Below are 19,214 nucleotides of genomic sequence, written 5' to 3'. Positions count from 1 at the left end.
GCACCAAGATGGCCGCCATGTTTTTGTCTTTGACTCTCTTCAATGGGAATGCTTGCATATTTCATATACATTTAGTCTGCCTGTCCCTTAATACCCATTTCTATTTACACCTGCAGTACAACTGAAAATGCCTTATGTAATTTTTTTTGGAAAACACATCAATCATTGTCAATCAATCATATCAATCATCATATTTTCCCATTGTGAATGTTACTAGTATAGCTGCGGCCACGACAGAAGTAACTAGAGAGTTTAAGATCCTCGTTTACGGCAAACGTGAAACGTCACTTGACCATTAAAAAATTCTTAAAAATTAGTGAAAAGGAATCGCAAAAATCTCCAAGTAGTAGATAAACAAAAGAATACTTGTCTTTGTCGAGAAGGTTTGCAAATGGTAAAGTGAAATGTAGGGAAACGATAAAAACGTGGTCACGTTTGCCGTTTGCGTGAAGGAAAGACGGGAATCTTAATCTGCCTACTGACAACACCGCAAAGCGATAACCGACGATAACAGTAAGCGCGAAAAACCTCAACAACACAAACCAATAAACAGAAACACCAATTGGACGTTTGGCGTCATTGACCTCTACTACCAGACTCCCATACACACTCTCTTTTGTTCAGTTAATTAGCACCAATTGTCTTACTATTCTCATGACGGAATACAAATTTAAATAGAAAGAAAATTCGCGAAGCATCTTGGTAGTGGGACTGAGTCAAATGTTGCCACTTCATGCAAACGTCCTATTACGAAATTCTTTACCTACTGGTGTACGCAACTAAAAGTGAGTTCCTGGTCTCATTCTTCGAATTCAGCAAACTCTTGTTCCTTGGTCTTACATGAATTTTATGTAGCTAGTTTGTCATATTATTCTATTTGTATTATATCTTAAATAAGATTTTAAGATGCACTCCCATTTTGGAAATCAGCTTTGTTGAATATATGTTAGGGCGGTTAAATAAAGTTAATAATATACTGAAATAGCCATTAATAACTGTAATGATAAAAGGGTAAATTTTACACCGTGAAAAGATGAAAAAAGCTACTGACGTTTCGGACGCTAATCCTTCGTCGGAGTAAAAGGGAAAGAGGTGGTAGAAAGGAGTGTTATATACTGAGAACAAGACAAAAGAAACCAATTAATGAGAACCTTTGAAACACCGAAGCAGCTGACACTAGTTTTTAGCTAGTTACCTCTTCTTATTAATAACTGTAACTTAGCTTAGAATATATAACTGATCAGTCTAAAGCTAGCTTATATACAACAGACAACCATTTAAAACGGACACCAGCTTCTACGAATACGCACACTATCGACAGATTCCTTTCTTTGTATTCACTAACAAATAAACCGACAGCTATATAAGCCTTGGCAAAACAAGGTAAAATATTTACCGCAAAAAAATGTTTTCTTGATGTTTCCCAATTTAGCCACATACGAAACATCTCACGAGCAACAAATTTTGCTTCCCGATAGACAAAATGAATATGTTTCTGCAGTACGGCAGAAATATTTCATACCAGGCCATTCATGGAAACAATGTTTCCCGATTTTATTTTTTACAACACACGTTTCTGGAAACTTGTTTTCTCGTTTGGTAAGGTCCTTAATCGGCTAAGGACACCCTGTTTAAACATTAAACAACATTTCGGACATTACTATCTCTTTTGGTTTTCAGGGACAGCAATTTTTTTCGACAGTCAGCGCGCGAGCTAATTCAGCCCGAATTAAGAACGTGTGAAGAAATAACACCTGCACCGCTTGTTTCCTATTGCCATTATCATCATCAGTATTAAATATAGCATTTCATAACTTAGATTCGAAAACATCACGTTTTCTAGTCGTCTACTATGTTTAGTCTTTTATGTGCGGGGTTTTCGTGACTTTAGCTTGAAACTTTTTCGATTCTCACGAAATTGAATTTCGTCATGCAACTTCCTCTAGTTTTATCTCCTCATACACATCCTTCCTTGGTGACCACCTGAAAATGAAAAAATTCACACCAACTGAAAATGAAAAAATTCACAAATTGTGAAAATATTAAAATGAGTCAGTAAAAAAATTAGTATTTAACATCGATTTATGAAATTTTTAATGTTATATCAATTGACAATCTGCATGGCGCTAATGCTAGCGTAGGTGGCAGAAAAGAGTTCGGAGTTAATCTTGATGGATGAAAAATGGGTCCTCGAAAAACATCGAGAAATGAGCTAAATATAGAAAGTCAATTAAATAAATCACTTTTATCTAAGTGTCTAGTCGTTCTAGCGCTTTTCGCACTCATTGGGAACACTTTTCGCTTACACGCACTACCACTACATTGAATGTTGATGCACGCAACGCTCAATTTACATGTTGATTTTTAATAATAATAATGAATAATAATAATAATAATAATAATCTTTATCATATAATTACCAATGAAATATCTATTTTTCTCTATTTCGAAAAATTGATATCTTCACACGTGAAAATAACATGTTATTTTCACGTGTGAAAATAACACCATTGTGATGGCTATTCAAAAATACACGGAAAGAATTGCCTGAAAAAGCCAAAACATAGTTCATTGATAATTATATAATAAACAGAATATTACATGGCCGCTTGGAGATAGGAATTTTATCTTCTCGTGTTGAAAATCTCTCACTCTTTCGCTGCGCTCACTCGTGAGAGATCTTTTCAACACTCGAAGATAAATTTCGTATCTCCGCGCGCCCATGTAATATCCTCTATTTATTGAGATATCTTTTTCATAATCATGATTTTCAAAAAGGACCTCATTAAAAAAATAATATATGATAAACGGAAAACCTAAAATTATAACTAATATAGAGAATCTAAAATATCAAAACTATAAAAGAGAAAAAATAGTTATTAAAATCAAGCTATTAAAGAAACAATGAGACTGACAGACAACAAATCAGTGTCTATAATCTGAACATTTCATTGTTTCTTCAATATGTAAACCACTACTTAATAAAATATAGCTTAAATATAATAAACTTAATATATCTAAAAATCATTGAATGATATATGAGAAAACTCTTTTCTTAAAGATATTAATACTTTCTGAATTCCTTATGTCCTTGTTTAATTTAAGTCTTTGACCGCTTGATAATCTAACTTTTGTTTTCGTTACTTTGTGGAGTCTTAGATGGTCTTTATTTCTGGTGTTATATTCATCTTGTTCTTTATTCATTTGTAAATTCATATGATGATTAAGCAGGCCATTTAGACACTTATAAACAAAAATGCATCTTCTTTGAAAACGTCGTTGAACTAAGGAAATCCACTTTAAAGCAGTAAGAGTTTCAGTAGCTGAGGAATGCAACTGCTTATCTAATATGATTTTTGCAGCCTTGTTTTGCAAAATTTGTAAGCTTGATATTAGACTTGTATTATTTTTATCTCCCCAAATAGTATCGGCATAATCAAAAAGTGGGAGAACGAGGCTATTATAAAATAAGAGACGTGATTTACATGCTAGTAAATGTTTTATCCGTCCGCTAAGTAGACTAAGTCTTTGATTGACTTTATTTGTTACATATTCCACATGTTCCGACCACGTAAAATCAGATGAGAGAAAAACTCCCAAATATTTAAAGCTACTTACGGAATCAATGTTATGATTTTAAATCGAAATTAAAAGAGTAGTATTTTTGGCGAGCTTACGATTACTACCTATCAACATACATTTAATTTTCTCTAAATTCAATGTCAGCTTACTTACTATTAAGCCATTTTGCCACAGACAATAAGTCATTGTTTAGTTTGTCACTTATTTCCTGAGGGTTAGAACCATAACAGTAAATCGCTGTATCATCCACGTACAAAGAAGCGTTGGAGAATTCCAGAATATTCGGCAGGTTATTAACATATATAATAAATAGGAGTAGGCCTAAAATACTTCCTTGAAGAACTCCATAATTGATTGTAAGTTCATCAGATAGTTCATTGTCTTGGCAGACTCGCTGTTTTCTATTGGTGAGATACGAATGGAACCATTGAAGAGCGTCATCAGAAACCCCAGTTGCGGATAATTTGGACAAAAATATCTCGTGGTCAACTGTGTCTAATGCTTTTGTTAAATCTAAAAAAACTGTCCCACATAATTTTCCTTGCTCCATGTTGGTTAAAACTTCATCTGCAAATGCTGACAAGGCAGATGCTGTAGATGATCGTCGTCTAAAACCAAATTGTTTACTGGAAAGAATTTATGTTCAGCCAAGTGATGATATGACTGTGAATGAACAGTTTTTTCAAGTAATTTGCTGAGAGTTGGTAAAATTGAAATAGGTCGATAGTTCGAAGCATTAGTCCGATCTCCTGATTTAAATAATGCAGTAATTTTAGAACACTTCCATAGATCTGGAAACTTGCCAGTACGGATTGAAACATTTAGGAGGCTGGTGATTGACGGAGCTATTGTACCAGCAGCGCATTTGAGTAGTCGTGAATGTTTTTACGGAGGGAGGAAACCGGAGAACCCGGAGAAAACCCTCGTATAGTCAGGTCTCTTATGGCAAAATATAGGTCCCATCGTGACAGAAGTGACAAAAGCGCCCAATTTGGCAGAGATGTTCCTTAGGATCCACTAAATAATGTTAGAGGGGGAGCCCAACGCAATTCTCACAATTAAGGGGGATTAAGGGGTTTTTTAAATTGATCTTAATTACGAATTGGGCTACCTGTGGTGGTTTGCAGTTTTCAAGTAAAACAGCTCACAAGAAATGCAGTAGTGACATTAATTGACTGAAACTATTATGCTTACTCATTTCTTCGCATATACATTACATAAGGCTTTTGGATATTTCTTCGCATATACATTACATAAGGCTTTTGAATATATACTAGTTCCCAGTCCCTTCTCGCCAAAGCTTATTGCAATTCACGTTCCCTTTCTCAAATTCGCATTTTGAACCTAAATTACTGCTGTTAGATCGATATATGTTCGCGAAACAAATGTACTTTTAAATAGCGCTAATAGAAACGCCAAGAGATAACTATATTATTTGAATTAAGTTAGGGCTACATAACGGAAACAATGTTCGATCGCTGAAACTCTTCAGATTGTCCCTTAAGCTTGATGCAATTACTTTGTTAGCATTGGCATCTACAAAGGGGGGTACATCCCAAGGAAGCCTTGGCACACTTGCATCTTGTACAGGCACGTTTGCAAGAGCACTTAATCAGTTCACTGCAAGCCTTGGATACTTCGGGAATAGTGATCCATTTGTGTTGCATGTTACCTGATGTAACGTGGATTGTCTTCGTTTCTGGCCAGTTATGTCCAGCAACCTTCAACGATAGGAACTGAAACAACTCTTGTTTGTTTAACGGGTCACGCAGGAATGACAACCAGTTGGATGGTAGTTCAGTACCAAACCACTCAGGATCCTAGAAATGAGTGACTTTAGACTTACTGGGGTGGACATTTCTTGACAATCTGTAGTAAAACTTCCAGAAAAGTTGAATCCTTTATGCTCAAGTATGTCTCTTCTTACAATTGCGGAAGCCTTGGCCAGTATCGTGCCGTCCTCGGAGAAGTCCCTTTTAGTCTTGATTGCATCTTTAACCATGCCCTTTAATGCTTTCGTGAAAACTATGACAACATTTTTTCCATCATTTTGCTCTTGTGCATCATGAACTGATCTAACAATGAATTCTTCAGTTGAGTCTTATTACAGTCTTATAAACGCCCAAAGCTTCAAGACGAATTATATAAAGTGCATGCAATTCAGATAGCACAAAAAGAAGCTTGTTTTCCTTAATATAAATCTCAATATACTCAACCAACTCAATGGATGCTTTCTGAAGAAAACATTCTGAAGAAAAGAGGCATAGACTGATGCAGGTTCATAACAGGAACCAGATGCTCTAAGAGGACATCTTAAATCTTCTGTTGTAGTTGTTTGGCATATGATGCATCGATTCCAAGATATTTCCATTTCCGATTCTGAAATAATTATATTTTTGATTAATTTTAGCTAATTAATTCGAAAAACAACTTAAACTTCAAAGAAAACCTGTTAAACCAAACTTTTATATATATTGCAATATAAAAATAGCAAGATAACGGCCTTTTAAGAGCAAAATTACTTACAGGTTTTGTAGGTAAGTCTGGGGGCCGCCATCTTGGATTTAGCCAACGGCCGAGTGGGACTGGCCACTAGTGTTTGAAAGAGATGCCGAAAAGTAGCTTTTTTGTTAAGATTTGGGGTTGTAATCGCTAGCCATGACAGATAATGCATTCCAATGGGTAGATAGCTGTTTTAACATTTATTCAAAACGATTTTACATATTTAATGAATATATTTTAAAAAAGAAGCACAGGGAGCCCAATTCGTGAAATTTGAAAAAGTAAATCCTCCGTAATTTCCCTTAAAGGACAATTTTACGTTGGGCTCCCCCTCTAACATTGATAGTACTACCATAAGCTACAACTATGCCAAGTTTGGTGCTTTTGTAAGCTCTGTAACGATCAAGACCATAAGAGACCTGACTAGTAGCATAGGAGAGAACAACACATCTAACAAACTCAATTCACATGTGGCGACCGCAGGGCTCGAACCAGCGACCCGACCCGTTGGACTCACAGCGGTGAGAGACGCCGCGTTAGCCGCGAACGCCACACATGCTACCCATTTTACCCAATTTAACATATTTCAATCCCTGGGAATTGTTCTGATGGACAGAACGATAGGCCATCTTTTCTTATGAAAAAATAAATAAAATAAATAAAATTTAAAAAAATCGAGGGGTCTTGGACTGCTGCCTGGCTTACCTCTTGAACTGCCCTGATTGGCTGTCAACACCACTAGTCATGTTGAACTGCTGTGATTGGCTATCAACATCCCTAGTGATAAAAACTGCTCACCCGGACGATCACATTTCACACCAAAAAACTGCTCTGATTGGCTATCAATACCACTACTCTGATTGGCTATCAAGATCACCCGACTAGTGATCATGAACTGCTCTTATTGGCTATCAAGACAACTAGAAATCTTGATCTGCTCTGATTGGCTGATCAATACCCTAAGTGATAATAAACCGCTCTGATTGGAGACCAAGCCCACTGTACTATACTGCGTACCCTCCAAGTGAAGATATTTATTTCATTCTTTGATCGTTTTCCTTGCTTTTGAAAACTGGAGATAAAGAGATCTGGTTAAATATTACGGTCCTTATTTCGCTGCAATTTTAATGCAATAACATTGTTTTATTTAGTATATTTACAGCTGAACATTAATTTATAGTAATTAATATTGGGAATTTATATCAATTAATATTTTATATAAGTAAAATAACTGAGAAATAATTGAGTTAGTGAACATTATATGCTGAACATTTTCACGAGAAACAGGTAGCCCAAACAAGCTACTTGATTGTGATCACTATTTGGTGATCGTACAAATATCAGCATCGGCTCAAAACAAAAAATATATATTATACTATAATAAAGTATAGTGTTATATTGATAATATATGGTTAATCTATTTATGCCTAATTTAATTGTGAGTATATGAGTTAAATTTCCAGACAAGGCTAAAGCGATTTTATACATTGTTATTCTTGTTTTAGGCGGACGGCTGTTATGGTAGGGCACGTGTCATTCTCTAACTCTGATCTTAACATTCCAAGGTATTCTACATCCTATAGCCCTCCACCACTTGGGCGTAATGTTTTCCCTTTTCAGACCACGTATCATTCTCTTGAGAATAAGATTCTTTGTTTGAGTTGTATCCATATCCATGTCTCTTCATATGTGCAATCGAGCGCAACGTTAAAAAAAGAAATGATACTCTAGGGAATGACACATGGTCTGAAATGGAAAACATTACGCCCAAGTGGAGGAGGGCTATAGGAATGCCTCGGAATGTTATAAGATCAGTGCTAGAGAATGAGGTCTATTCTCTGCGCATCTGAGATATATTATAGCCCTGGACAGAAAGGCAGAGAAAGAAGTTATCAGTAACAGACCGTTCACAAGAAAGTATAAGGTTTTCCTAAATGCGAAGGACAAAATGACTTACTAGCCGTACTAATGCATGGTGACCCCGTACCTTCTTATGAACGGTCTCTAATAATACCGATATCGATTGAAGATGTTGTTAGGTACTTTGGCACAATACATCTTTTCTTAGGATACTTCGACCTAGGGTTCATGGTTTTCATTTGCCATATCTTGCCGGTATACCTAAGCTACATCGTTAACACTAGAGGTACACTGTCCTGCCAGGTATATATTTGGGATTAGATTCAAACAAGAGAACTTAACTAGTTCATATTCTCTTGATTCAAATTTATATAAATTAAGCAGGGGAATGGAGTGTTGTGTATAAATAACCTACGCCATTAAGATGGTGTTTGAAATCAAAGAAATGATAATTTTTCGCCATGCCACTATGTATACACCTATTTCAAAAATGTTTTTTGGATGGCAAAAGATATAGGAAATAAGAGATTGATCTGCGTGAATATTTACGTTTGGAGTATTCGGTGCTGATGACAGCCGAGTGCCGCCTAACACTCTTGATTAGGGCTACTTCCATTATTTGTCAGTAGGTCCTTTATATTTTACTTCAATTCCTTTCGGTCTTTACCCCAATTGACCCCCCTATGTCCTATCTCAATCCTATATCTTCTACATATCTCAGTCAATATCTCCTATCTTCTTTCGCCTTTTTAAAATAGGTGTATCCATTTATAAACATTTTGGCTTTTAAAGTACTCTCCTAGGTAGCATATCGTTTAGTCCATTCTCTTGCTATCCTATCGTGTTCTTCTCTGTTTGTCTGGTACTGTGTGGCGATGCTTCCAACCAGAGGATCAGCTGTCGGGAAGATAAAGTGTAACATTATATCCTTGAAATTAGCCCTCAGTTATCATTAGGCACCACAAAGCCACAAAATCTGCTCAACTGATTAATGTGGCCTTTCTCTTATCAAAACACATCAATGAAATCTGCTTGCTCAAGCCTGTTTTTTTGTTGTTTTTGTTTCCTTTTTGAGGTAAAATTTGAGTTAAAAAAATGTCGATAGAATCCGATATCTTGAAGTGCAAAGAAAGAAGTGAAACAGTCCATGTATTAGTGAACCCCTAGGTAACTCTCCTCTCGCTTACTCTACCCCAACCCCACGATTTTGGAATGAAAAGTCAGTCAAAGCTGTGTGTTGTCTGTTAGCAGGAGTTAGCTTTGGTCCCCCGACCTCAAGGACCACAGACCCACCCAGAGGGTCAAATGACAAATAACAAGATCACCATGGTAGATGACAAATCCTTCCAACATGGCATGCGCAGTTATGAACTCATAAGCATGTCAAAAATAAAGCTTCTGTTGACGCACTTCAGTTATGTATAACTAACCTGGGTTGCAGTCGGTGAGGAGTGAACAAATAGACAACAGAACCTTAGACACAGTCAGAGCCGCGCTCCAGTTGTCTTTCAAAATATCGAGGCAGATGGTACCCTGTAATGAAATACGTAGATTTGTTATATCACTATACTCAAACTCGATATTTGATTGGACGAAGGCATATATACGAACCTGACTGTTGATATTGCAGTGATAGATTCTTGTGCGAAAGGTGACCTAAACCACGAAGAAAATTAAAAAGATTAGATCGCTATAAGCCTTTTCATAGTTTAAGAATCGATTCCACTGCGCATGCGATTTTATCCCGAATTTCTCACCTTCTTTTGTCTAAACCTTTTGTTCTTAATTAAACAAAAGAAGGTGAGAAATTCGGGATAAAATCGCATGCGCAGTGGAATCGATTCTTAAACTATGAAAAGGCTTATTAGTATTGAACCCTTCCCCCTCCCCTTCCCTCCCCTCCACTCCTCTGCTCATTAATATTCACAGTGCTCCCTCCTTCTGCTATGAAGACGACTTTGACCCACTTGTCCCTAATCAATAAGTACCCACCTTTTTAATCTATCATACCTTCCCTCCCCTCCTCCCTAACTCGATAATGTCCGCCTCTTTTAGTTTAATTTATAACACACCCACCTCCCCCATTCGCAATATCATTTATTGCCCTCTGGCCTTTTCCTTTTATTACAATCGCTTTTGTGATCTTAATTTATAACACAACGTCCCCCGCTTTTGATATTCACATTTCATTAATCAACATGAAATAAGGTCAGCCGAGTTTGTTTGCCCGACAGAAAGTCTACTCAAGACATTTGTATAAAGATATGCTAATCCTATTACTTCGTTTATAGAAAGTATACGGTTTTTTAAATACAAACAAATTTGTCAAAGTATCGCCAGAAAAAGAAAACAAAAGGTAAGGAAAGGAAACGAAAGGAAACGAAAGGAAACGAAAGGATAGGAAACGAAAGGAAAGGAAAGGAAAGGAAACGAAAGGAAACGAAAGGAAAGGAAAGGAAACGAAAGGAAACGAAAGGAAACGAAAGGAAAGGAAAGGAAAGGAAAGGAAACGAAAGGAAAGGAATCGAAAGGAAACGAAACGAAACGAAAGGAAACGAAACGAAAGGAAACGAAAGGAAAGGAAAGGAAACAAAAGGAAAGGAAAGAAGAAAGAACAAAACGCAGACCGAATTACTTTCCCTGTGGTTAGAAAATGATTTCAAATTCATGTTTTTTTAGCCCTGATAACTAAGCACCTGTCAGTCTGCCCTCAACATGAATAGAAAATAACATCAGATTAGAGGAGTTACGTGATAATGAAATAAGTATACCAAGGTATTTAGTCATTACACTAAAGGGCCATCATAGTCAGCAATAGTCATAACATAATAGTCTACTTTATGTCCTCGTAGTCGTAATCCTAGATGGTATTCTTATGAGTACGACACACCAAATTCGTAGCCGTACGTATCTTACGTAACGTTACCGTAACTCCAACGCGTCGTGGTTGAACTATGAATTACTCAAATACCATTGCAATAGAAAGCCATTTCAATGTTATGGCATGTATTAGGTTTCCAACTCATATAAAAATGGCTCTAAGACTAAACGTTTTATTATATTATTTTTAAATCTGCACAAAGATAGTACGTTTGATGGTACGTTCGATAATGTTGCCCGTTAGGTTTCCCACTCGTACGGAAATCGAAAAAGAATAAATGTTTCATCATCTTAAATTTGCACACTGATACATTTGATTAAACACACTAAAAGCTATCATTACCCTATGATAGCCGTATCATATATTATCGTAGCCGTAATTACGCGTTGTAGTTGGATAAATTACTAGAAGGTAATGCGAAGCCATTTCGATATTACGCCGATGTACCCACTCATACGAAAATCTTTCAAAGACTAAAAATTTCATCATCGTCTTAACAGTCTGCATAAAATATATGCTAAAACACTAAACGCTACCTACAGCTATTTCAAAAAATGTTGAATGCCAAATACCCATACTGAATAGTGCATTCCATGACCAAATGGCATTGTGGGTCTCGTTGATTTTGAAGGAACAGTAAATAAACAGCGATTTTCTCTCCATATGTAGCTAGTATATCGTTTTGGATGGAAAGCACGAAAGATGAAATAAATAATTATTACTTATTTTAGGCAATACTGATTACATAAGACCCAAAATGTATTTCGGCCTTGGAATATTCTATTTAGTACGCAGCATTCAGTATTCTGTTGTTTTTTGTTTCTTTAGAACAGCTGTATATTAGCGATAACCTTTATCATAGATTAGTAAAAGTGTACTGAGTCCGTTTTCAACCACTCGCACTATGATATAGAGTGTTCCAAAGTAATAGAAGGAGTTTTCATTATTCATGCCTTGATTAAATTTAGAGTGTTATTCCGAGTGTTTCGTCGCTTTTGAACGTTTTTTCGACAATTCACTTCAGAAAGAGAAAGTACTTCAAAACATAACGACGTTTTGATCTCTCCAATTTCAATAGGCTTTGACTAATCGCCGAGCATCTATTCATTGAAACGGAGTCATTAACAAGAAGCTGTGTATTTTTAATTTATGGAAACTATAAAACCAAAATTTTCTTAAGTGACCTTTTTATTCCAAACGCTTTAGTGCACTTTATTTTTAAACTTATAGACAGGAAATATCAACGCCAAAATCATGTTTCCATGTGACGATTTCTCTTTTAAATAAATTTGCAACAATAGTTAACCTTTTTATTGGATAGCAAACATACAACATCCTGATAAAATATAACATAAATCTTCTTTGCGGCTTCTTTGAGGATGTAAAATAATTAAGCTCACCATTATGACTGTTAAGATGAGATATTTTGAACCTCGTTTCTATGGTTACCTTTGGTTGTATGTAAAATTATTTAGTTCCACAATCATTGCTATGGTTACCGTTGGTTAACAAATGTTTCATTCTAATAAGCGTTACTTTGGTTACCTTTGGTGGTTTGAAGGGATAGTCTGTAGGGAAGTGAATGTCAAGGAAGAAAACTCCCTTGTCGTAGACAGAACCAGGAGGACCAAGAATAGTAGCATACCACTCGAATATGTTGTCTCCTTTGGGACCAGCACTAGAGAAAAGCGTAAAAAATATTGCATATTAGCGAGTTAATCTTAGTATAGAGCGTTTTCACATGACGCCACAGCCGCCATATTAGTGTTCTTTTGACAATAACTTTGTCATTATTTTCTTTCCAATGGTTGCCATCTCTATTGTCAGCAAACTCTCTAGGAACCAGTGTGAACGCTATCTTCTCGACTCAATGAATAAATAGCGAGATAAGTATCAAATGGTTGCCCTCGGGCAATTCTAGTTGCAGCTGCTTTATTACTTATTTACTTATTTAAACAAATTCGTCCTCATATATTCACGGCTCACTTTCTGGGCTTATAGATATTCCTCTTTTGGGTCATGTTACCATTCTCCGCCATGTTGAATGGCAGTTGCGAGCACGCTTATTCACTGGCACGAATAATGATATCTTATCTATGAAACTATCTGTCATGGGCAAAGCATTTAGCTCTCATTCGTCATGCAAAATGGAAATTAGTCATAATGCTAATGTTCTTACATAGCGGTTAGCCTAAAGAAAGAGAGCTTTGACAGTAAGCCTCATAACTTAAGACACGCGCTGTACAAGTGATAGCTGCCACAGAAGGTTAGGAAACGTAAGGAAAAAAAGGAAAAAAGAGAGAGAGAGAGAGAGAGAGAGAGAGAGAGAGAGAGAGAGAGAGAGAGAGAAAGGGCTAGATTTTGTAAACCATGAACTTGATTCAAACTAACTACCAGACCATACTCGACCCATTCGAATTCAAATAAATCTTATCCGGCCCAACACTACATCCATTTCGTTCTCTCAAATACCATTCCATTCCATTCCCTTCCTTTTCTTATCCTATCCCTTTTCTATTCTATCCTATTTCATTCCACCAATTTAGATATGTAATTTCCTTTACCACTGGAAGGAAAACCATTATATCTTAATCATCAATATCTACTTAAAACCGTGCTGTCAAAGCTTTTACGCAAAACATTGGCAGCGAGAGAAGCAAAATAAGAAGTATCAAGATCTGCTTTTTTTTATTTTGTTGATGTTTTTTGTTGTTGTTTTTGTTTGCAGTTTGTTTTTATTTTACATAAGTAGTCTAAGATTACGTATTTCGAATAAAAAGGAAATTATTTTACATAAACAAAAAGAAAAGGTCAATTGAACCAAAAAAACCCGGCAGTTTCTTTAAATAATCTTCAAAGACGTTTTATTTACAGCAACTGATCATAATATTAATCACAAAAAGAGACTTGCTTATTCAACAGCAAAGCTATTAACATCCTGTCAAGACTATAATCAATATACTTGTGGCCAATGTCATGGTCTGCGGTCTCGTTCAAATTACAAACTAGTATAGGTAAGTTCTACCTCTATTAATGCATAACGAAGTCAACACTGCTTGTTGCAACATCGAATACTGTCGCAGAAGGAAACAAGCTGTCGTGTACAGATAAATGACGTCTCTCGTGACTATCTCTTTTTTTAATGAATTTTAATTATCATGGTTTGATTTGATAAAAATAATCACCGTACGCGAAGAATAACGAAATAATCTGGGAAAAATATAGAATGATATCATTTTTTAGGCTTTGATTTATATATCTAAGACTGTATAAACTATTTTGACTATTTAAATTTGGCGTGTAAACTTTTCGTCAAGAATAAACAAAATCGAAATTAGAACAGAATATAAATATTATTTCAAAATTACGGTTCAGTGATTGAGGTGAGGTTGCTTTCCTTAGGGGATCTTAACATCTATTTAGAACATTCCAGGGAGTCTTGCTTTGCAAAGATACATTCAATAACGATAAATCTCCAACGACAAGTATGCATCAATCACGTTAAAAGACTTAATAATTTGCTGAAGTATTTATATATATATTACTTACAACTTTGACCTAAATGTTCTAGGAAGTATCAAGTAAGAGTTGGACTTCGAATACGCTATAATATTAAAAGTATTAAGAGATGACAGATAGCGTGACCTTTTTGTACATTCCATACATTTTATTCGATTCTTTCGCCAAATGCGAGTTTGATAAGTTTATCTGGGCACTGATTCCTTGTAATGACATAAAGTTCAAGTTCGAACTCAAATCAATTTTTTTCAATTCAAATTATGTTAGAATCACTTTGAAATAAAACTGTCTTGGTTGGCACATTGGAATGGAAATTGCTGGAAAAATAAAGTTTATGTTCCTAACTAAACAAAATTCAAAGCGGTCTACTTTTGTCTAAAGCTTAACTATTCCTAGCGTTTTTATCTGAACAGAAAAAAGGAGAATAAATAAGTGCTATAAATAAATGCGAATTTGCATTTTAAAATTATTGAATAAATTTCGCCGAATATGACACATTTTATTATTCCAGGGTTATATATATATACCTGTCAAATTTTCTTAATGAAAAGCTCTTTAAAAAATGCAAAAGATCTCTATCCATGGTGTACATCGTAAAGCTTAAATATATTCAGATATAATCAAGATAATATGCCTAAACAAGACAAGTGAAACTCAAGCTATTCAAATCCGATTGTATTTATTTGGAAAAGGAAATAAGAACTTGATTAAATTAACTGGTAACCAATGCTTATTAAAAATCCATATAGATACTTTCTAGCGATGCGGAATGTTGGGAATTGAATTGTGTTGTTTACTATAAGAAAAGATGAAGAGATTTGGCCGAGAATTCGTTAGAGTCTAAAAGATGCATAATTAGTTTAGCTATTCAAATAGAAACTTGTACACAATCATACCCCACGTGGTTGGCATTCAAACACTAGTTATCACTTAGAGATAATTACTTGTGTTTTTCTCTGAGCCCCGAGTCAATAGGCTTTAAATCTTTCCATATCATCTAATAATGCTTTACTTTGAAATTTAGAGGAGCTAAAGCTAAGATTTTGCTGTTTGGAGATGAGCGCAAGGCAGCAGCTGATGAACGCCTTTGTTTGGTTGATAGAAGCATTACTTCGGAAGAAGACTCATTGGGTCTATTGTTGTACAAACAGCTCGTTGAAGAGGCTGATGCCGCTTAGTAAGCCCTGGCCTAACTGTACTGACCTGCAATTTGGCGGTGGATCAAGAGCTACCTCTGTCAGTTCTCGTTGAATTCTGGTTAATAAATAAAAAATAAACAAATTTAAAACTGGCTTTGAAAATTATGACCGCAACATCTAATATTCAGGCAAATCTAACGACATTCATAAATAGCAGGAAGCAAGGCTGAAAACCTAGATCCGTAGTCAAGAGTGCCGTATTTTACCATTTATTTCCATTCCTAATTCTTACCCTCAGAAAATCCCCGTCGTTAGGGAAAGCGATCTAATATAGATCCGATCTCGTACCTTTAATCGAAAGGCGAGAAAAAAGCTTTCGAAGTTAACATGTAAATAAGCTCGCAATGAAATTCTCGGATCATCTCGGCCGTGACCAGATACTAAACTTACAAACGATCTCTTGGCCTCATTTCAGGTACTATTTCATTTATGACTTCGCTTTATGAAATTTTGAAAATAGGAGAATATATTTTTAGCTCTCTGAGCAATTAGTTTTAGTTCTGAAGCGAGAGCGAAACTGCTCAAGTTAACATGCAAATTAGTCAGGCAGACGGCTCAACGCGAGGGACCACCAGGCTTGGAGTTGGATGCCGAACCAGTGTTTTACTTCAAATCCTTCGCATCGCGCTAATTTTCTCCGTTTCTCGTTCAAAAACGCCATAAATGAAAATTTATCAATTACCTTATTGATCTGATAGGTTTTGAGCGAGATCTGAGCGCTTGAAGACGAAAGCGAATGGTTTGAAGTTAACATGCAAATGAGTCGGGAAATCAGCGGGGCGTGATGAGAGTGATATTTCAACTGGACAAGTGGTCGTTCTTTGTGACACAAATTTCAATGAAGCAAATAAACCTATTTTTCATGATCATTCTTTCTTCTGTTCGTGTTCCCACAAACGCTTTATTTTCTTCGGCCCATTCGTATTTCATTTGGTGAGCTGAATGCTATAAGATCCTGACCTTTTTGCAGCTGTCGGTAGAGGTTTTGAAACACGACTCGTGTTTGCTCTTCTGGATTCTCTCTTGTTTCTTTTCTCATCTCCACCGGCTTCACGGTTAGACTGAGAGTTACTCGATGCAGCAGACATTTCTAGAGTTTATAGACTCTAAATATTGGCTAAAACTGAAATCAATAAAGAATAAATACACAGAGATAATCGTTTTGGGTATATCACCCAAAGACTAGTTTATATAATGTACGCAAACTTTAGCCATGAGGGGATCGATATGACTCCAGGCTCTCAAATACTCACTAGAGCTAGGTGAGGATTAGTTCACTAAGATTGGCAATAGACCTAACTTGCTCAAAGAAAATATCTAGGTAGAAGTGTAGTGAACGTATCGCCGGGGAATTGAAGAACCTTTGATGATTTTTGAATCCTGTTATCATAATCATTTCTTTGAGCATCGTTCACAGACAAATAAAAGAAAATGGCGGACCTCTGTCTATGAGAGGCACCCATCAATATGTCCTCACTCAATACGTGTCGGTTATAGCGAGAATCACTATAAATTATATACCTACATGAAGTTTGAGGTGTGTAGAGGATAACTGTTTGAAATTCAGGATGGTTTGGAGTAATTATCTTTCCCTGTTCACAATTTAAAGTTAAGAACTTGCTCAGCTTGGTCGCTCGGCACTAGCAGCACGCGAAAGACTTCCCTGCCTGTCAAAACGGCTTGTCACCAGGCCGTCACTTTTTAATTATAGTTAGTACAAAAGCACAATTATTCGTTCAAGAGAAATCATCAAAAACACCAATCACAATAAGATTCAAAACATATTGACTCTGTCAATACTCGTTTATATCGTCATGTCATCAAGGTAGCGCTTGGCTTAATATCAAACTGAGTTTTTGTTAACTGAGGTTCTAAAAAATCGCCACTGTCGAGATGTGGTCTGTGGTCAACACTCTTACATAGAAAATAATTTCTTTAAAAGCCGTAAGAATTTTAAGGGAAAAACCCAATGTGAAATAATATTTCAGGAGTAACATATTGCCTAGTAAATTCGGCCTAGTAGTTTGAAAGAAACTGATTCGTATTAGAGGGATTACCAAGTTCCGCGCTATCAACTTGCATAGTAGTCGCGTTAAGACAAATTTGATCCTTTTTGCAATTTTCCCATTAAATAAGCATTAACCATACACAGTAGGTTGAATTCAAGCCTTTTGAGGTCATAAAAAAAACTGATAAATAAATTATTTTACACACTCGAGTTATCATTATAGTCTCAGCAATGAAAACTGCATGTTTCAATACGCGGTCATATTCTTTCTCTGCTAGCTCTTTTTAGCCTTCTTCAGTGGCTCGTAAATGTTTTCTAAATTTAAACGAATTAACCGGCTATTAAACTCCTTTCCCAATCAATTTCTCCTTTCATTCCCCCTCCATTTTTACAAGGGAGCAGCTTCGTATCTCAACTACTGTCAATGTATGTGTAAGGTAGCCGAGTGTTCGGCACTGACCAGACGCCATATTTCAAAGGCGCATCAGCCCTTTGTCACGGAACCACAGTATGGACTAAACTAAACACTACTTAAACTACATGCTTTTGTCGTCGATAAGGTTGTCGTTAGCAACCTTGCTTGAAGAAGGGCTCATATTTTCAAGAAACTTTTTCGAACGGAAATAATTAGCAAGCTTTATCAATACTTTATTGACGCCTGAATTGTACAATAATATTTGCTTTCGGTAAAATTCGCTAATTTTAAATCAAGAGGAATAACATAATCACTTCAAAAGTATCTGCACATTTTCTAGTAAGGAGGAGAGTCTAGCCAGTCTCAGCCTAACCATCTAAGTTACATATCTACAATGCCAAGCCAAGTCGATTTGGTTAGAATATTTATCTGATATAAATTAAAGTTGGCCCCCTCTTAGACTAAACTACGCGGTGTCACTCTGTTCTATGTTTATTTTTCTATAACAGGAAGCTATCAAAATCAGTAAAGGTTATCTCGAATTCAGGTTACCTATCTGAGTAAAACATGGACAATATATGCATAATACAAAAAATAATCTAGAGAAATAAAGAGAAAGTAAATAATGGTATTTAATTACTGTCGAGAATTTAAATATTGAATTACCGTCGATTAGCTGATATTGCATATGCATGTAATTAGCGAAAGAAGAGTGAAGTTTGAATGAATCGTACAAAATCATATATCCTGATAAACTTATGCTTGATTGACATATTATTGTCAAAGGCTTTCAATTTAGAAGACGAAGCAGTGTCGTGTAAAAGATAATTAAGAAAATATTATCAAAAATAAGTAGAACATATAAAAGACAAAAAGCTGTTCAGTTTCCTAAAATAACTTCCTGAATAAAACCAATATAAGTGAAGAAAAGGTACTCGATCAATAATTTACTTAAATCATATCTGAAGTAAATCTTGATATAACTTCAAATCTTTCTGGATTTGAGATGCAAATTGTAATCGAGATTTGATCAAAAAGTAAATTTATTTTTATCGGGATCAGCGTTGAATAATCTTTTCAAATTACAAAGTGGTTTCAATTCCACCTCCCTGTTTTAATACCTGGCATTCTAAATGTACTGAAACTTTCATTGGGATTCAATAATTCTCTACTGACCTTCGACTTCAAAAAGATCAATTCTATCCGGATCCTAAGAGTGAAAATATAATTCCTGACTAAACACGCAAA

General features: G+C 35.7%; 1 protein-coding gene and 1 long non-coding RNA gene across 2 annotated transcripts; one reads left to right on the top strand and one right to left on the bottom strand.

Annotated features, from left to right (window-relative positions):
* Positions 1-7,183: 7,183 nt before the first annotated feature.
* On the bottom strand, positions 7,184-17,225 carry LOC116297374 (ubiquitin-conjugating enzyme E2-24 kDa). Its single transcript, XM_031705591.2, has 7 exons — positions 17,069-17,225; positions 16,504-16,666; positions 15,548-15,598; positions 12,371-12,503; positions 9,556-9,600; positions 9,375-9,477; positions 7,184-8,841 (listed from the first exon to the last, which is right to left on the bottom strand). Exons 2-7 carry the CDS (start codon positions 16,629-16,631, stop codon positions 8,744-8,746), a joined length of 558 nt encoding a protein of 185 aa, XP_031561451.1. The 5' UTR covers positions 16,632-16,666; positions 17,069-17,225; the 3' UTR covers positions 7,184-8,743.
* Positions 13,773-15,632, top strand: LOC116297375 (uncharacterized). The gene is made up of 2 exons (XR_004197219.2): positions 13,773-13,839; positions 15,369-15,632. It is a non-coding gene; the product is annotated as an uncharacterized LOC116297375 (long non-coding RNA).
* Positions 17,226-19,214: the final 1,989 nt, after the last annotated feature.

The sequence above is a fragment of the Actinia tenebrosa genome, unplaced genomic scaffold (genome assembly GCF_029948245.1).
Source record: "Actinia tenebrosa isolate PJP-AT-01 unplaced genomic scaffold, QUT_ActTen_1.0 PGA_scaffold4__44_contigs__length_22323623, whole genome shotgun sequence".
In the NCBI taxonomy this organism is placed as follows: Eukaryota; Metazoa; Cnidaria; class Anthozoa; order Actiniaria; family Actiniidae; genus Actinia; species Actinia tenebrosa.
Note: the sequence above shows the minus strand (reverse complement) of the source record. Positions and strands in the feature narration are given on the sequence as shown.

Excerpts from the sequence above, each read along its gene's own strand:
- LOC116297374 (XM_031705591.2), bottom strand. The coding sequence starts at position 16,631 with ATGTCTGCTGCATCGAGTAACTCTCAGTCTAACCGTGAAGCCGGTGGA. Across the intron at positions 15,599-16,503 it reads CTACCGACAGCTGCAAAAAG|AATTCAACGAGAACTGACAG; the intron begins GTCAGGATCTTA and ends TTTATTAACCAG. Across the intron at positions 9,601-12,370 it reads ATCCCTTCAAACCACCAAAG|GTCACCTTTCGCACAAGAAT; the intron begins GTAACCAAAGTA and ends TTCGTGGTTTAG.